Source organism: Biomphalaria glabrata, chromosome 7 (genome assembly GCF_947242115.1).
Source record: "Biomphalaria glabrata chromosome 7, xgBioGlab47.1, whole genome shotgun sequence".
Classification (NCBI taxonomy): Eukaryota; Metazoa; Mollusca; class Gastropoda; family Planorbidae; genus Biomphalaria; species Biomphalaria glabrata.
Window position 1 is genome coordinate 45,572,512 of NC_074717.1, and position 16,428 is coordinate 45,588,939.

A 16,428-nucleotide genomic window follows, 5' to 3' on the forward strand; every position below is an offset into this window, starting at 1 on the left:
GACAGCAACATCCGCGCCATCTAAACTTCCGCTAATATTAACCAAAATGATCGCCATCTTTATTAAAAGCGGCTAAGATAACAATAATTTAAATCTGCCGACATCTCTTTTGAGTTTCGGCGACCTGAAATATTCACCATGAGCCAAGGCCAAGGAGTACCCGGACCAAATGGAGGCCCTGCTGCTCCCACTGGGGTCCCATATCTTGGAAGCAAAATTAGTCTTATATCCAAAGCAGAGATAAGATACGAAGGGACATTGTATACCATCGATCCTATAGAAGCAACAGTAGCATTAGCGAAAGGTTTGATTATCTTGTTGAAATGCTAACAAATATTGTGACAATTTTCTTAAAGAGTTCTGTAATCTGTATAAATCTAATATAGGCTACATTTACTTCTAGATCTTTCTTTATGCCACCGTTGTACGACAAGCAACGAAAGTGCATTTAAAATTTGTCAGTCAGTGTAGTTTTTGTAATGACCAGTACTAGTCTAGAGACTGAGTAGTCTAGTAGACCTGAGTAGGCAGTAAATAATTGAGTAGTATTAATGTGTTGTTACTTGTAGACTATATTATATGGTCTATAGAGATTTCCAGATTCTGTTCTAGTCTAGAACACATTACACACTACTGTTAGTAGTCTGGTCTTGTAGTAGTTGTAGTTGTTGATGGCTGTCTTGACTTCGACAGATTACTCTGGGGATGTCTGGGTTTCTTGTACAGGTGTATTCGATGTACTTAACTAAGAAGTAACAAGAGTCCTACACGTGTAGAACTAACAAGAAGAAGAGACTTCCAAACATTTATACAAACTTAGGTGACGTTTAATACTGAAAAGGCCACAGCACAGTCAAGTCTCTGTAATATCAAGTTATCCCCCTGAAATCCTAACACCGACTATATAAGTATATTACATAATCTATAAAATCAACTAAGTCGTAAGGTCACAAATATGTCATGTTCAGAGTCTGTCAACTATGGTGCATCTATATAAAAACTAAAATGTCTTTAAAAAAAACTCTCACAAATTACTTCTAGCTAGATCTAGCCAGGTAACAACATTCAGAACTTCTTAGATTAGTCAGTCACTTAGAAGTTATTTTTAAGGAAGGCGGACCCTATTCCCAACTGGATGGATGGGTCAAATAAGGTCAAAACCCTATTCACAGTCAACAGGGTCAAATCAGGTCAAAACCTTATTCCCAGTCGACTGTGTTTATCTTATATAATACAGACATTACTTCAAAAAAGATGATTACGTTAGGTTTAGGTCAAATCCTATTCAGTTAAATGTCAAATGTTTTATTTTTTTTTTAAGTGATTGATTTAAAAGAAAATAATAGAAAATAGCTATAAAATAAAATTGGTTTGATATTGATAAATCTTTACAATTTATTAAACTTCTATTATTTTTTCCCTAATGTAATTAAAGGAACAATGTATACTATATAGGTTATTTTATTATAGAATAGTTAGGTCATATTTTTGTTAAATCTTTGAGCTGAATATTTGTAATAGCTATAAAATAAAGTTAGTCACTGTTTTGTTTTCATTTCATTCCTGGTCAAATCATCTCCAATTAAATTTTTTTTTTTTACTTGGCTTTGACTTTAAGCACTCAATTCAACATATTTTTTTTGAGGCCTATAACTGTTTGTTGATATTTTTGACATGTGTTTACAATGTTTTCTCTCCCATCTTCATTATAAAACTTAGTGCATTGAGGATGGCTATAATAAAAAAGAGGAACTATCAAAACTAGGCAGAGAAAAAAATGTAATTGGGGAGAATGGGGTTTAAAGTTTGTTGCAAAGAAATAGCATGTGTAGACAAATAGTAAAATGCTATGTATATTGTAAAGCTGATAGTTTTTTCATTTATGTTGATTCTATTCAATATAGGATAGGGGGATACAGGGGTGCCACTTTTCCGGAATAACCCGGAAATCCGGGTTTTGAGGGGTCCGATTTCCCCCCCTCCGGGTTTGCCTTCTACAATTTTGTTAAAATCCAGGGTTTTAGTTGATTTAGATTTTTTCGAAATTTCTGGTCATTTTCTCCCGTTAATTTTAGTTTGTTAGTTCCGATCGCGCGAGCCGCCATTTTTAAACAAAATCAACCCGTCTCATATCTCGCTATTCGCGAGACTTTCACTTTGCATGCGCACTAAGCTTTATTTACCGGTACAGTATTTTTTTTTAAGTGACAAAAAGTGTAAACATTCTAGATCTATAAAGAATTTCTAGATCTACGGAACGCGCCTCGAATCGGCTCGATTTAGAGTCTAGATCTATTTCTATGATCAATATAGAACTGATCTAGACTGTAAAGTCTTGTATTTAGTATAGATATAGTCTAGAATAGTCTAGATCTACTCGCGTACCTAGCGGCTAGTCCTAGATCTAGAAATAGACAGAAAAAAAAAATTCACGAGTGAGAATTTTTTTTTTTCTTTCCGTGTTTTATATTTTAATATTTGTATAGGTTCCATATAGACATAGGGCCTTAGCCTATTGGCCTATGTCTAGACTAGTCTAGAGCTATATTGGTCTAGAGTATTATAGAAGTAGGATCTAGATTTAGGATATTTACATCGTTTTTAGATCAGAACTAGATCTAGAATCAATGATTGAAGAATTAAATTAGTAAGTTTGCGTTCGCCTGAAGACTTAGACTACTTAGAGGCTTGAAAAAAATAGATCTATTGGTCAATAGATCTTGATTTATACAAATAAATTATAATTATGTATAAGCAGTCCAGCACATTCTAGCCATCTAGGTCTACATTTAAATATTAGAAACTAAATCTAAATGTTCATTTTGGAGTAGATCTGGACTAAATCTCAAATCAATTTGATCTTGTTACAATAGATTGACAGGTCCATGAATGTACATTGATGGAATCAGTTTGATCAATGTTGATGAAAGTTTAAAGTAGGCTGCTTCAAAGGAATAATGAGGGAAAACATGTTAAGAGAGAAACATTATTGAAAATAACTGTGTACAAACATTATTAAATATAAAATTGTACTAAATCCTGTTAACTTGTATTACAAGCTTTATCAATAAATACACACAAACTCTATTTATTATTATGATAGGCTTACTAATTACATATTTAAAACATGGGGGGCATATTATGATATAGATCTAGGTAGTAATTTAATACTGTTCTTCTTTCGTAAAATTTTGGTGCTTAAATTGTATATGCGGTACGTTTCAGGGTTGGTAAAGTTTAGGGTTTATGATTTCAGGGTTTGTAAAATTTGGAAATTCAGGTTTCAGGGTTTACTTGGTCTCATGGGTGGCACCCCTGGGGGGATATCAAAGTTTATTGTTCTCACTAAGGTGAAATAGGGGAGGCAGGTGGGTAGGATATATCCTACACAGGATGTTATAATCTAAGGCCAAGTTGTGGTGGAAGTAGTGGATATCTTTGAGAGATTGTACCGCAATAAGAATCAATGGATCATGTTCTATACCTATGATCATTATCCAACCAATCTTAGCACCATTTCAATAAATAAATATTTCTCTCATTTGATGTCAGTAATATACTTTTGTATGATTTCTAGGTTTGAAATTTTATAAAAATTGAAAACATACACATTACATTTTTAATTTCCATTTTTCTATGTCATTTATGTTTTTTTTATATCAATAAAATATAATGCCCCTCCACCCATGAAAAAAAAAGGTTGTTGGTTTTTGTTTTTGGTCATATGTATGACATACCTTTATTAAAGCAATAATAATAGAGAAGAAATGTTATGTTCAACTATTACTGCTAGTTTGATATGTCATACATATTTGGTTTGTTATACACCATTGTGTATAGTAGAAGAGGAGATTTTCTGAAAAAAAAAATCTTTACTTATTAAGTCTTTCTTTGTTTGCATTCTTAGTTTATGTTTATAATTTTAATTTATTATTTATGAATGACCTATAGACTAATTATAATTTATAAACATTTTTTAAACAATTCATATACAGGGCAATGGGACGTTTTTTTTTGGACGGTACGATCCGATACGGAATACCGGCACCTTTTTAAATGTGGGGAAAAATTATCACTTTTCTTGTATTTTAACCATATATCATTAACAAAGCTAGAAATCAATGTGTCCTTGCTCCTTGCCATGCATTTAAATCTCCTACATAAATAGCACAACACAATCAACAGACACTTTTTTTTGTCTTATATATGACATACATTTATTAAAGCAAATAATAGAAGAAATACTAATACAACATTACATTTAATTGTCATTGCTAAATTCTTTTCATGCTGTTTTTTTTTTTTAATGAAATGAAACAACTTTAAATTCTAGATCTAGATAAAGTGAACAATACTATATCTAGATTTACTAGATCTATGTTTAAACTCTAAATCAAATCAGTGACCGTGGACAAAGCATGTATGATTGATTCCTGCCATCTTGTTTGACCTTTAACATAAGAACCACTTCCGGTTGACTGGGAATAAGGTTTTGACCTCATTTGACCTGAACAGACGATTGGGAATAGGGCTAAAGCCTATTCCCAGCTGGTTGGGAATAGGCACTTCGTTTAAGGAATGTATTGCATGAAATCCTTACCAGTAGCTCTAGATCTAGATTCCAAATGCCTATAGCAGTGACTGTCAAAGTCCAGAGAGAGGAAGGAATGACTTTCAAACACTAAGTTGTCTTAAGTGTCACAAAGTCAACAATTTTTTTATCTTCTAATTTCTATAGCACAAAAATAGTTGAGATCTAGGAAAAGTATCTAATTTATTTTCAAAATTATTCTACATTCTAGATCGATTATAATCTCATCTAGCTGGAACTAGATTCTATTTGTCTATGGTATAAACTACTAGATTTGTAAACTTTTGTTGTAATACTAAGTATCACTACGCAGTAAATTAGATCTCAGAGGAGTATAGTCAAGACAGACAAGTATAGAAATTATTAAGCAATCTAAACAGCTCTTCTTGGACACAACAATTGAATTGGATTTTTAAGTTTTAATCTTCAAATTTTGTTGAGTCATTTTCTTTTTACAGCAGTTTAAAAAGTTATTGTCACTTTCTCCATGTTCTGTATTACTTATTTTAAAATTTGTTCTCCAGGGGCTTTTTTTTTTCTTCTTTCTATACTAGTTGTAGCCTGTTCTATGGACATGAAAGGGGGGGGGGGGAGCGTGGCAAAAAGCCCAAGACTGCTTTATTGATCCTTATGTAAATTTGTTGTGATTACAAGGTCTCTTTTCTCATATACAGACAATATAACAGAAACTTACACAGCGACTACACACAGGCATCTTGGTCTTATTTGTGTATCCTGATTGAGTAGTGTTGATATAATCTGACTGAATAAGGAACTAGCAAGTTTTTGTGCCACTCTGTTCTTGTCTTAACTGACAGAAGTCGCCCACTTTGCGATGACTTGACATGGTTATGATGGAGCAGGTGGCTGTTGTCTTCCAAGATTTTTCCAATTTTTCTCAGACATTTTTGTTCAAAAAGTTCATTTAAATGTGGTAGTGTTGTCCGTGTGATTTTTGATGCCCTTTTTATAATGTTTTCTAAGTGGCGCAACAGTTTAGATGAAGTGTTGCCTTGCCAACAAGTTATCCAGTATGTTATCAGATTTTGCATAGTCGCGCTGTAAAAATTATCTAGGATCTTCTTATTTAGTTTAAAGCTATTGAGTTTGTATAGGAAAAATAGCTGCTGGGCTATTTTCTTAGTTCCAAGGTGCTCATATCAGAGTTTAGGATATAAATATATTTATGTTCTGTTTTATTTTCTCTGGGTGAAAATGCTTAAGACATTCTCAGAGAATATTAAATTTAAAAAATTTCTATTGTAACAGTTAGATCTTTTGGCACTGAGGATCGTCCTACAGACAGGCCGCTACCAGCCAGAAATGAAATATTTGAGTTTATTATCTTTCGAGGCCATGACATTAAAGATCTGCATGTTTGTGAACCCCCCAAACCCCAACCTACTGAAGGTGTCCCACTTGATCCTGCTATTGTCAAGGTAAGGATTGTGTCTTACTATTGCATGCCAATTTTTAAAAGGGAGTAAGTCTAATAAAAAAATTAGAGCCATAAGAATGAATTTTAGGAGTCCAAATTTCATTTTCTACCTAAGTGTTCCACATTTTGTGTCTTTGGGGGTAGTAAGCTAACTTGAGATGATAGAATCTCTAATTGATATGACATTTGAGACAGGCAATCATTTTTGTCTGTAAATAAACTCTGTTTTGTAATGTTTTGTGGCTGTTTCTTAAATATACTCTGTCATGGTCCTTAGGGTTCCCACTGCCTCCTGATTTTCCGGGAGCTTCAGGAAATCTCCTGAAATTGCAAAATCTATGAAAAAGTAATGGAAATCTGCAATTATTAAAATCTTATGAAAGCTCTAAAAAATAGACCTTAAACTTATTTAACTGTTTTTAGAGTTACCTATAGGATTTAGACTACTTGACTTTTACATCTTTAGATTCTAGATTCAAAGAAAGTCTAGATCTATTCTAGATCTTGATCCAAATTTAGTTCAACAATATTCTTTTTTCTAGTTCTAGAATTATTAGAGATCTACTTCTAGATCTAGGCTGTCACTCTAGACTCACTGTCTCTTTGAGAGTTTTTAGATCTGGTGAATCTAGAGAGTGCAGTATGTGGGGCTTATAATATAGAGGTAATAGTGGTCTTTAAGCTGCTAAATAAAATAAACTCATGGCTTTACTATCAATTCAAAGTTCTAACTGGCTTCATTACTCACTTCCTGCCTTATGATTCAGGCCTAGGTAATAGATCAAATAGACATAGTTTTTATGAAAAATAATTAATGAAATAGATTTCCTCTGAAATGGTTCATTGATAGTGTGTAATTGTATTGCAATTTTTAAAATAGATTTTAATCAATTCCAATAGTTGACAAAGGAATATATATTTCAATTTTTTAGTGAACATGAATAACATCAATAAAAATCATGCAGTTTTATACGTATGACATGAAGTCAATGTCTAATAATACAAATCTTGTTTAAAATTGTTCTTTTAAATATTGATTTTTATATTTATTACTAAATGTATGTATTTCTCCTGGAAATCTGAAATACTTTCGTTTTGTTTGTCACTGCTATCACCTTAATCTTTGTGAACAACATAAACACCATAGTTAATACTATAATGCTACATTTATTTCCTATCTTTGGTCTTTTCCACCAAAACTAAGTCATACGATTTCCCTTTCTGATAAAACAAGACTTAGTTTATTTAAAAAAACAACTTTCAAAATGATTATTGATGATTTTTCATGTTATATTTTCCTTTTCTTGCTACAGTCCTCTCAGCCCCCTCCTGGTCCAGCCGGAGCTGCTTTCTCCAGTACAACCACCACTTTTCCTCCTGGTCAAATGTATCAACCATTTGGTCAGCCTATGTATTTTGGACAAAATCAACAAGCCCCTGGATTTACTATGCCACCTTCACAGACTCACCATCACCAAGCTGGTAAGTTAGTTCATTATTTTTTCATTACACTTAAAACAACTTATATTGTTCTTTGTTTTTCCTTTTTTCAATCAATAATTATCTTTAGAAAGTCCGCTTGTGTTTTTTATAATTGTATTTTTTTTTTCTTTTATGAACGCAAACATTTTTCTGCTAGACTTGGCACTTAATTTATCACATTAATTAACATTGTTAGGTCTTACAAAATGTTCAGCTTGTTATAGTAATTGTGATTATAAGAGTTATTCAAAAAAAAATAATTTTTTGAACAGATTAAGATATACGATAAATTAGAATATAGCACAACAAGCTTCATTTTCAAAGACCTAGCTAATAAATAGCATGTTTCCTTTTTTTAACACTTCCAGTTTTGTAACTACTAAATTAGTTTGGTGTTTTCTCATTTATGATTTGACTAAATTTCTGTAGATTTGTTAGTTATATTTGTTTTGTTTACTTTCTTGGATGTGGCGTCTGTTGTAACTTGTATTGTGTAGGCTCTACAAGGGAGTCTTCACCGGGAGTTGATTCAACTACAGTACAGACAAATAGAACAGCCCCAATTGGCACAAGACCTGTTGCTGGTGAATCTGAAATATCTTTTTAAATGAATTGTTTATAAATTACAATCTTTATTAATTTTTTTACAATTTTTCTTTCTTGTTTCTGGTTTTATCTTTTGTGTTTTGTGCAGTTTTTTTATTGCTTAAATTATTAATTCTGCACTTTCATAGTATAATTCCTATATAATGAGTAGGCTAGCTTATATTTTAGATACCTCAGTTGTTCATTTTTGTCTCGAACTAAAATCCTAATGCAATAGATGCTATAACAAATTGATAGTGCTTTAACATTTGGGTTTTATTCAATCAAAATTCAATTGTGCATAAATATTTTATATCTTAGTCACCTTAATTGTTTTTAAAAGAATGCTTTAAAGAATTTTTTTTTTTTAATAACCAGCAAAATATATATATATATTGTTTTTGTTTTGTTTACTTCAAATATCAGAAAGTCATTTAAAAATTTTGTTTAGGCTCTCAGAGTTCTACTCCACCTTTAAGTCGAAAGTCACCAACTGCTGATCAGGGTGTACAAGCACAACCTGGGAGTCCAGAGAAAAGTTCTAATGAGGGTCAGCACATTAACAGAAGTCAACATCAACAGTATCGTGGTCAACCTGTGAGACGTGGTAGTGGCGGGGGACAAAGGATGGATAATAATCGTGACAGAGGAGAAAGGGGCCCATCAGGCTCGTACACAAGGGGTAGAAGCAATAACAGAGGTAAAATATTTTATGAGCTGTCACAGCAGACAGAAAATAGTTTAGCTCTGAATAATCTTTCATCATAAATAATTTGAAGTCTGATATAGTCAATCTGGAATTTATTTTATAAAGTTATAATGAACCCTGTTAGTAGTCAAACAATCTTTCATGTCAAGTACCATTCATCACATAAATTGCATTAGACTAAAGCAAGTCATATGCTTTCGCTCACTTGTTACCAATAATGCTGCTTTTGAACACTCATTGCTTCAAAATGGCTGTTCTTATCATGTTTGCATACAGATTCACTTGACTTCTCATTTTCTTGTGCATATATATATTTTTTTTTCTTCTCATTAAATTATTTCAAGTGGGTTCTTGATGGGTTTTAGTTCTCTCTCCATTCAGAGCAAGTGGTTTGTCATATAGGACTTATGGAACAAAAGAGACATTCTTTCTCCTTGCTTACAACATATATATATCGTTTTGCTTGCTTACTTTTATTTCAGATCTTTCTGGTCAGGCAAGGGGTCCTTCTCGAGGTGGTCCAAGCGGAGCACCTAGAGGTCATCCGAGAGGTGTCAGATCCAATGAGCCCTTAAAGTTTGATACAGAGTTTGATTTTGAGACTAGCAATGCATTGTTGGCAATGTTGGCAAGAAGGTGCTGTGCCACAAGACCTGCGGGATGCTAAAATCATTACGCCGTATAAGAACAAAGGTGACAGAAGCGACTGCAACATTTACAGGGGAATCTCCCCTTAAGTATTGTAGGCAAAGTCTTTGCTCGAGTGATACTTCCCAGGCTACAAAAACTCGCTGATCGGGTCTATCCAGAATCACAATGCGGCTTTCGCTCAGGGAGATCCACGATTGACATGATTTTCTCCATCCGCCAACTCCAGGAAAAGTGCAGAGAACATTGCGTTTATTGACCTGACAAAGGCCTTCGGTCTAGTTAGCAGAGATGGCCTCTTTAAAATTTTACAGTTAATAGGCTGTCCGCCCAAGCTACTAAATGTAATCATATCTTTCCACCAAAATATGATGGGTACAGTGCAATTCCAGATTTGATGGCAAACTCCTAAATATTGCCAGACTGAGGGCCAAAACTAAAATCAGAGCCGCCCTCATAAAAGATATGCTATTCGCGGATGACGCAGCGGTAGTGGCACACATGCAAGAGGAACTTCAGTCACTAATGTCCTGCTTCTCTCAGGCCTGTAAAGAATATGGCTTGACTATTAGCACAAAGAAAACAAATGTTATGGGACCACCTGCTACAGCTCCATCCTCATAGACGATAACAAGCTGGACGCCGTAAACGAATTCTGCTATCTGGGATCCACAATTACAGATGACCTGTCTCTAGAAGAGGAGATGAAAAAACGCATAGGGAAGACTGCCTCGACATTCGCTAGACTCAGACCAAGAGTTTGGGAAAACCATAAGCTAACTACGGTGACCAAATGGAAGTCTACAAGGCATGCGTTTTGAGTACATTGCTGTATGGCAGTGAATCATGGACCACCTACGCAAAGCAAGAGAGAAAACTGAACTCATTCCATTTGAGATGTCTCCGTAGGATATTGAATGTCACATGGAAAGAAAAAGTGTGCAATACTGAGATCCTTGCGCGATCAGGTATTCCCAGCATCTTTACAGCCCTCAGACAACGCCGTTTGCGCTGGCTTGGACATGTTCGCTGGATGGAGGACAAGCGCATCCCGAAAGTCATCCTCTATGGTCAACTCGCGACTGGCACAAGAAAAACTGGTCGCCCCCCACCTCCGTTACATAGAAGTAATAAAACGTGACCTCAAATCAGTGAACATCAATACTGACAATTGGGAAGACATAGCTCTAGACCGCAACAGGTGGAGAGAGACAGTGACCAAGAAAGCTATGGACAGTGAATGTACATGGGTCTCAGCCCAGGAAGAAAAACGCACTGCGAAAAACGGCCAGCTCCTCTACCACCGAAGCAAAAGCCACCTTAACCTGCGCTATCTGTGGACAGGAGTGTCTCTCCAAAATAGGGCTCCACAGCCACATGAGGAAGTGTGCTCTGAGATGAACCATAATCGTCCTACGACTGAAGGAGGCCAATGAGTTTTTTTTTCTCATTAAATTATTTCAAGTGGGTTCTTGATGAGTTTTAGTTCTCTCGCCATTCAGAGCAAGTGGTTTGTCATATAGGACTTATGGAACAAAAGAGACATTCTTTCTCCTTGCTTACAACATATATATATCGTTTTGCTTGCTTACTTTTATTTCAGATCTTTCTGGTCAGGCAAGGGGTCCTTCTCGAGGTGGTCCAAGGGGAGCAACTAGAGGTCATCCGAGAGGTGGCAGATCCAATGAGCCCTTAAAGTTTGATACAGAGTTTGATTTTGAGACTAGCAATGCACAGTTTTTAAAAGATGATATAGAAAAAGAGTTGAAAAATCTATCTTTAAGTAAGTGAATTATTTTTTTTTACAAGAAATTTTATGGATTTATTTTTAAAAATTTCAGATTCCAATGATGGGGTTTTCCTAACATTTCTGCATTATCATTTTTCCAACCATAAATCCCATTATGGTGTTTCTTCAACAAAAGTTCAGAATTTTTTAATGGAAAAAACTATTGAAAAACTATTTTTGTCCCTTTTTAACAAGCTTATATCAACTCTGGCTGCTTGTCTGGTACATTTTTTTTACACATTATTTCTCACATGTTTTGGATCAAGTTAAAATTTTGCACAATTGTTTCTTGTACCTGGCAGGCAAATCAAGATGAGTGGATTAAAGAGTGTCCCACATGGCAGTTTAATATGCACTTCTTTATAGTTGTTCTAAGACCAGTTAAAGCAACAGACATTCATGGTGCACCTGTTCATGAACAGATTCAGAACAAAATGTTCTAAAATTGTCTACCGCTAAATAGAAGTATTATATGTTTTGTAGGTGACAAGTCAGTGAATGGAGACAAGGGAGAGGAAGAACCAGAAGTAGAGGAAGATGAAGGAGAAGAGGAGGAAGAGGAACCAGTATTTTATGACCAGAAGAAATCCTTCTTTGACAATATCAGTTGTGAATCTACTGAGAGGAACAAAGGGTAAGTGGCTATAGAAAGTAACATTATTGATAACTAAAGGTACTTACTTTGTTTTTTTTTCAATATTTAATTTATTTAGAACTCCTGCATGTAGTTCTAGGTATATGTTGAGTTAACTTAATTCATTTTGTTTCTATAGGCAAAGACATTCTTGGAGAGAAGAGCGTAAGCTAAATAGTGAAACTTTTGGTATTTCTGAAAACTTTCGTCGTAACTATAGAGGACGTCACAACTGGAGAGGCGGCAATGTTCGAGGGGCTTGGCGTGGTGGACGTGGCAGAGGTGGTGGTGGTGGATTCAACAGGGATGGTGGTTCTTACAGCAGAGAAGGCGGATCATATTCTAGAGAAGGTGGCTCATACAATCGTGATGGTGGTTCTTTTAATAGAGAAGGCAGTGGTTATAGAAATAGAGATGGAGGTTATTATGTTGGTAAGTCTATTTATTAAAAAGAATCTAGACAATTAGTAAATCAAGCCATTTGTTAAAAACTTAATACTGGTACTGCAATATTTCTAAGACCTTCAGGGGCCTTTGGGATTTTTTATTGACAGAACTGTAACAGCAAACAGGGTTCGTAGCTCTCCTAAAATCTCCTAAAAATTGCCAGAATTCTAAAATTTTTACCCAATATTTTTTTAAATATAATTTTGCTTATTTCTTTGATATGACATTACGAGCTGGCTGTGTTAATGAGCTGACCAGTGACGCGTTTACACTGCCTTTCACCCACTTGTGAAGTGTGACCTCGTGATTGAAGATGGCCTTGGCTCAAGCAAGCATTTCACCTGAAGGCAGCATAGAATTGGTTGTTTCCTTTCATTGTTGCGACTGAAGACGCACTAGATCTAGTCTAATGTGTAGGCTACACCCTTCTGGGCCCTCTCACCTAAAATCTTCTTGTTGTAACAGTAAGAGTGACTTCGCGTGGAAAGAGTCCGTAAATAATCTAGCTAGAAATAGTATCTAGATTTAGATCTAAGTTAGATCTAGTGATGATAATTTGCACCTAACCTGAAAACTACATTTTAGTCAATTTAATGATGTCTAGATTACTATATTTACGCTAAATCACCAGATTCTAGTGAAGATAATTCGTACACAGCCATGAAAAGCCCGCAAATTTTAGTGACTTAGATCTAGGGTCTAGATTTACGGTAGATTCAGTGAAGATAATTCGCACACAGCCGTGAAAGGTCAGCGAAATAGATATTTATTATTTCTAAAATCAAGTAACAATTTAATAATTGTATAGTTTTTTGTATGTTTTACAATGTGTCACACAAACAGGCGGGACGCATATATATATATATATATATATATTTATCTATGTATATAGATATATTCATATAGATATATTCATCATACGTTTCATCCTTAAAAAAATAAAATCTCCTAAAATTTTGTCATGGAAAAGTGCTACTAAACCTGAGCAAAGTATAGTTATTTCTTAACATCAGTAAAAGTAATATACAATACATCAACATTGTATTCAGAGTATTTTAAAAAATTAATAAAAGGTTTGTTTTAGAATCATAGCTTTAGGGCAGGGGTTCTCAACTTGTGGGTTGCGACCCCTTAGGGGGGGGTCGATTGACGCTTTGCCAGGTGTCGCCTAAGACCATCAAAAATATGGATTGTATTTTGTCTATTCTTCTATTGCTGTGTGTGCAGGGGGGGGGGGGATTGTAAAAAGGGGTCGCCAAGCTTAAAAGGTTGAGAACCGCTGCTTTAGGGGTTAGAAAGTGTGATGTGATGCCATTTTTTTTCTCCCAATACTGAAATTAAAATTTTTCAGTTTGTAGTAATCTGTCAGCCTGTCTTGTGATATTTTCTGTTATATCTTACGTAATAGTTTTCTGGTCTGAAGTAAAATTTAAAAATAATAATGCTTGCATTGAGCCTGACACTTGATTAAAACCATGAACAGTGATTTGAAAATCTTAATAGAAAAATCCCCTTAGCACATCTGTATTTTTCAGTACTTTTTACCATTCTCTGTGGCTAATAGAAATAGCTCTGTCTGTGGTATGTTATACATTGTCAGTCATTAAATATCTTTTATGAAATGTATTTTGTTTCTAGGCAACACAAGGGGAAGTGCTGGTAGTCAGGGAAGAAGAAATTGGGATTATGATGATAGACGGCGTAATGATGGACCTGTAAGTGGATATTAAATTTCATTGGTTGCCATTATCATTTTCATTAAATGATATGAAGTATCCAACTCTAATGTTCTAATATTGTTCCATTTCAGCAAAGAGTAGAAGTCAAATCATAGTTTAAGCCATGGTCTCCTTGTGGGATGGAGAAAGGATGTTGCTAAATTGTGAGAGACAGTGTACTTGGTTATTGAATTCTATGGATATTAATGCTGTCAGCTGACTATATTCTTGCTTGATAAGTTTCCACTGACAACTTGAAAGACTTAGGCAGCAAATGAATGTATTGAAACAGTCACACTGGTTGTCTAGTGGAGAGAAAGCTAAGTCTGATGTGCAACAATGGATGGAGAAAGTGTTTTTTAAAATGTGCTGTTTATTTATATATTTTTTTTTTTAACCAACTGTACATTGCCATGTTGAGAATGATCCAACCAGTTGTCTGAAGCAGCCTTAGTTCTAGTAAGTGCAACTGGTTGATCTCTATTATACATTTACACAAGTGTAAGATGGTGTTCATTTATTTTGCTTCCTGTTGGACTTTTTTTTTTTTTTTAAATACTAGAGAACATTTAGTTTTGTTTCCTTTTTTTTTTTTTTTTTTTATTTTTTTTTTTTTTTAGTTGTACATCTCTAGTGCAAATACTTTAATAATTGTAATATGTAAAAAAAAAAATAAGGTGTGCATTCAGTTTTATCAATTGTGCACTGCACAAAAAGATGTGTAATACTATGAGGCCACCTGTGTTTGATTAGGTAGCAGCCCTGTGCCTGAAGCAGTTTCTAGTAAGAGCACTGTGGTTGTGGTATGCTGAAAGATAAGTCAGAAGTATTGAAGCTTTGCTTGGTTCATTTTTATATTTTTTTTTATTTCATGTCTGATAAATGCAGTAGTGAACTTGTTCAACACAACTGCTGTAATTGGATCTGTTTTTACATGTAAAATAAGGCAAAACAAAGAGTTGTTAACTGCTATAGGAATAGTCTTTATGCTGATACTTTTGTTTGAGAATGGATTGTTCCCCTTGTATACCAAGAACTTGTAGGGTGGTTGTGTTAAACTGCATTCAATGTGATATTTTATTAGCTTACACTTTTTTTTTTAAATTGTCCCTTTAATTGGTTTAAATTTAGAACAGCTTAGGTTCAAATGCAAAGATTTATGGGACTCAATACTTTGAAATATAAGCCCTGGCAAAATAGTGTCTATGCAATAATGTATGTGTGACTCAGGTTGCATTGTTCTTTATTTCTTTCTGCAAAGTTCACAATTATAGATTTTAACTAAATAAATCGTGTACAGAATATTGCCTAAGCAAAAAATAAATGTATTTACTTTTTATAAATCCTCTTCCATTTAAGAATAGTTAGCAGGGTAATCCTCAATCCTTTTATTTCAGATATCAGTACCTTTATAGATAAAGAGGTTATATGTTCTGTGCTAGGAAGAATTTATCATTATTTTTTCAACTATTACTAAAACTAAACTTTGTTGCTATTTAAACTTCTATTGATTAAAGATAAAAGTCCAGTTCTTCTCCTGGAAAGAGATTGCTTTTAGTGCAATACTAAGACCATGCCATAGTTAGCCCTAAGTACAGGGTGGACCTAGATTTTTTGTTGTTTACTTACTTTCAAAGTTGGAGACGCATATTACTTCTGGCTCTAATTGTAATGATACTTAATTTTGTTTATGTTTAACTCGTAAATATGCAGTCCTCTTGTTGAATTCTGCGATTGCATTATTTTGTGATAGTATTTTTTATGTTGTGTTAAAGCCATGCATGAGTCTTAGTTAATTGGTCTTAAACCTGTAGACTATTGCCAGGGGAATTATTGTGTTTTGTTTGATTAGGCAATAAATATTGCTGTGATCTAATGACAGCCTTGAAATTAGTGAACAAAGCCATTCTGAGAAACATATCTGCTATTGTGTCTGCAGGCATTGATCAAACATTGTCCAATAAACTTTATATTGTTGATTTTCTATTTCCTTGTTGTCTGTGTGTTATTAATACTGATAACTTGAAAAGGTTAAAGATAAATCTCTGTTTACATCCTAGCTAGGATAGTCAAGTGCAAGAGGTATGGATTTCATTTCAAAATTGTACTTGTTTAAAAGCAATCCTTTAACTTAGCATAAATTGTCCTGATGGAATTTTGTGATGCAAAGTTTCTACCATAAACATGTAGTACGGTAATAAAAAAGACAAATTTCCTTAAAAAGCATATTTATAACTTGAATAAAATAATCTTGAAGGCAGTTTGTAAAGTATGGTACTGTAATGTGAGTTAAAATGGACCCACAGGGGTCGCCTTCAAGTTTGCATCACAAACTCCCTTTATTATTATTTTCTTTTCAAGCTTTAGCAAAAAAGTAAATGTAGGTT

General features: G+C 34.2%; 1 protein-coding gene across 2 annotated transcripts; it reads left to right on the top strand.

The window, feature by feature from the left end:
* The first annotated feature begins 5 nt into the window (after nt 1-5).
* LOC106079255 (protein LSM14 homolog A-like) lies at nt 6-16,025 on the top strand. 2 transcript variants are annotated; one of them, XM_013240405.2, is made up of 10 exons: nt 6-304; nt 5,861-6,030; nt 7,343-7,511; nt 8,009-8,095; nt 8,548-8,796; nt 11,057-11,236; nt 11,726-11,876; nt 12,016-12,308; nt 13,962-14,038; nt 14,134-16,025. In XM_013240405.2, exons 1-10 carry the CDS (start codon nt 139-141, stop codon nt 14,155-14,157), a joined length of 1,566 nt encoding a protein of 521 aa, XP_013095859.2. In that variant the 5' UTR covers nt 6-138; the 3' UTR covers nt 14,158-16,025. The 2 variants fall into 2 exon arrangements, with proteins under 2 accessions (XP_013095859.2, XP_013095860.2); XM_013240406.2 differs by lacking the exon at nt 8,009-8,095.
* The last annotated feature ends 403 nt before the right edge of the window (nt 16,026-16,428 follow it).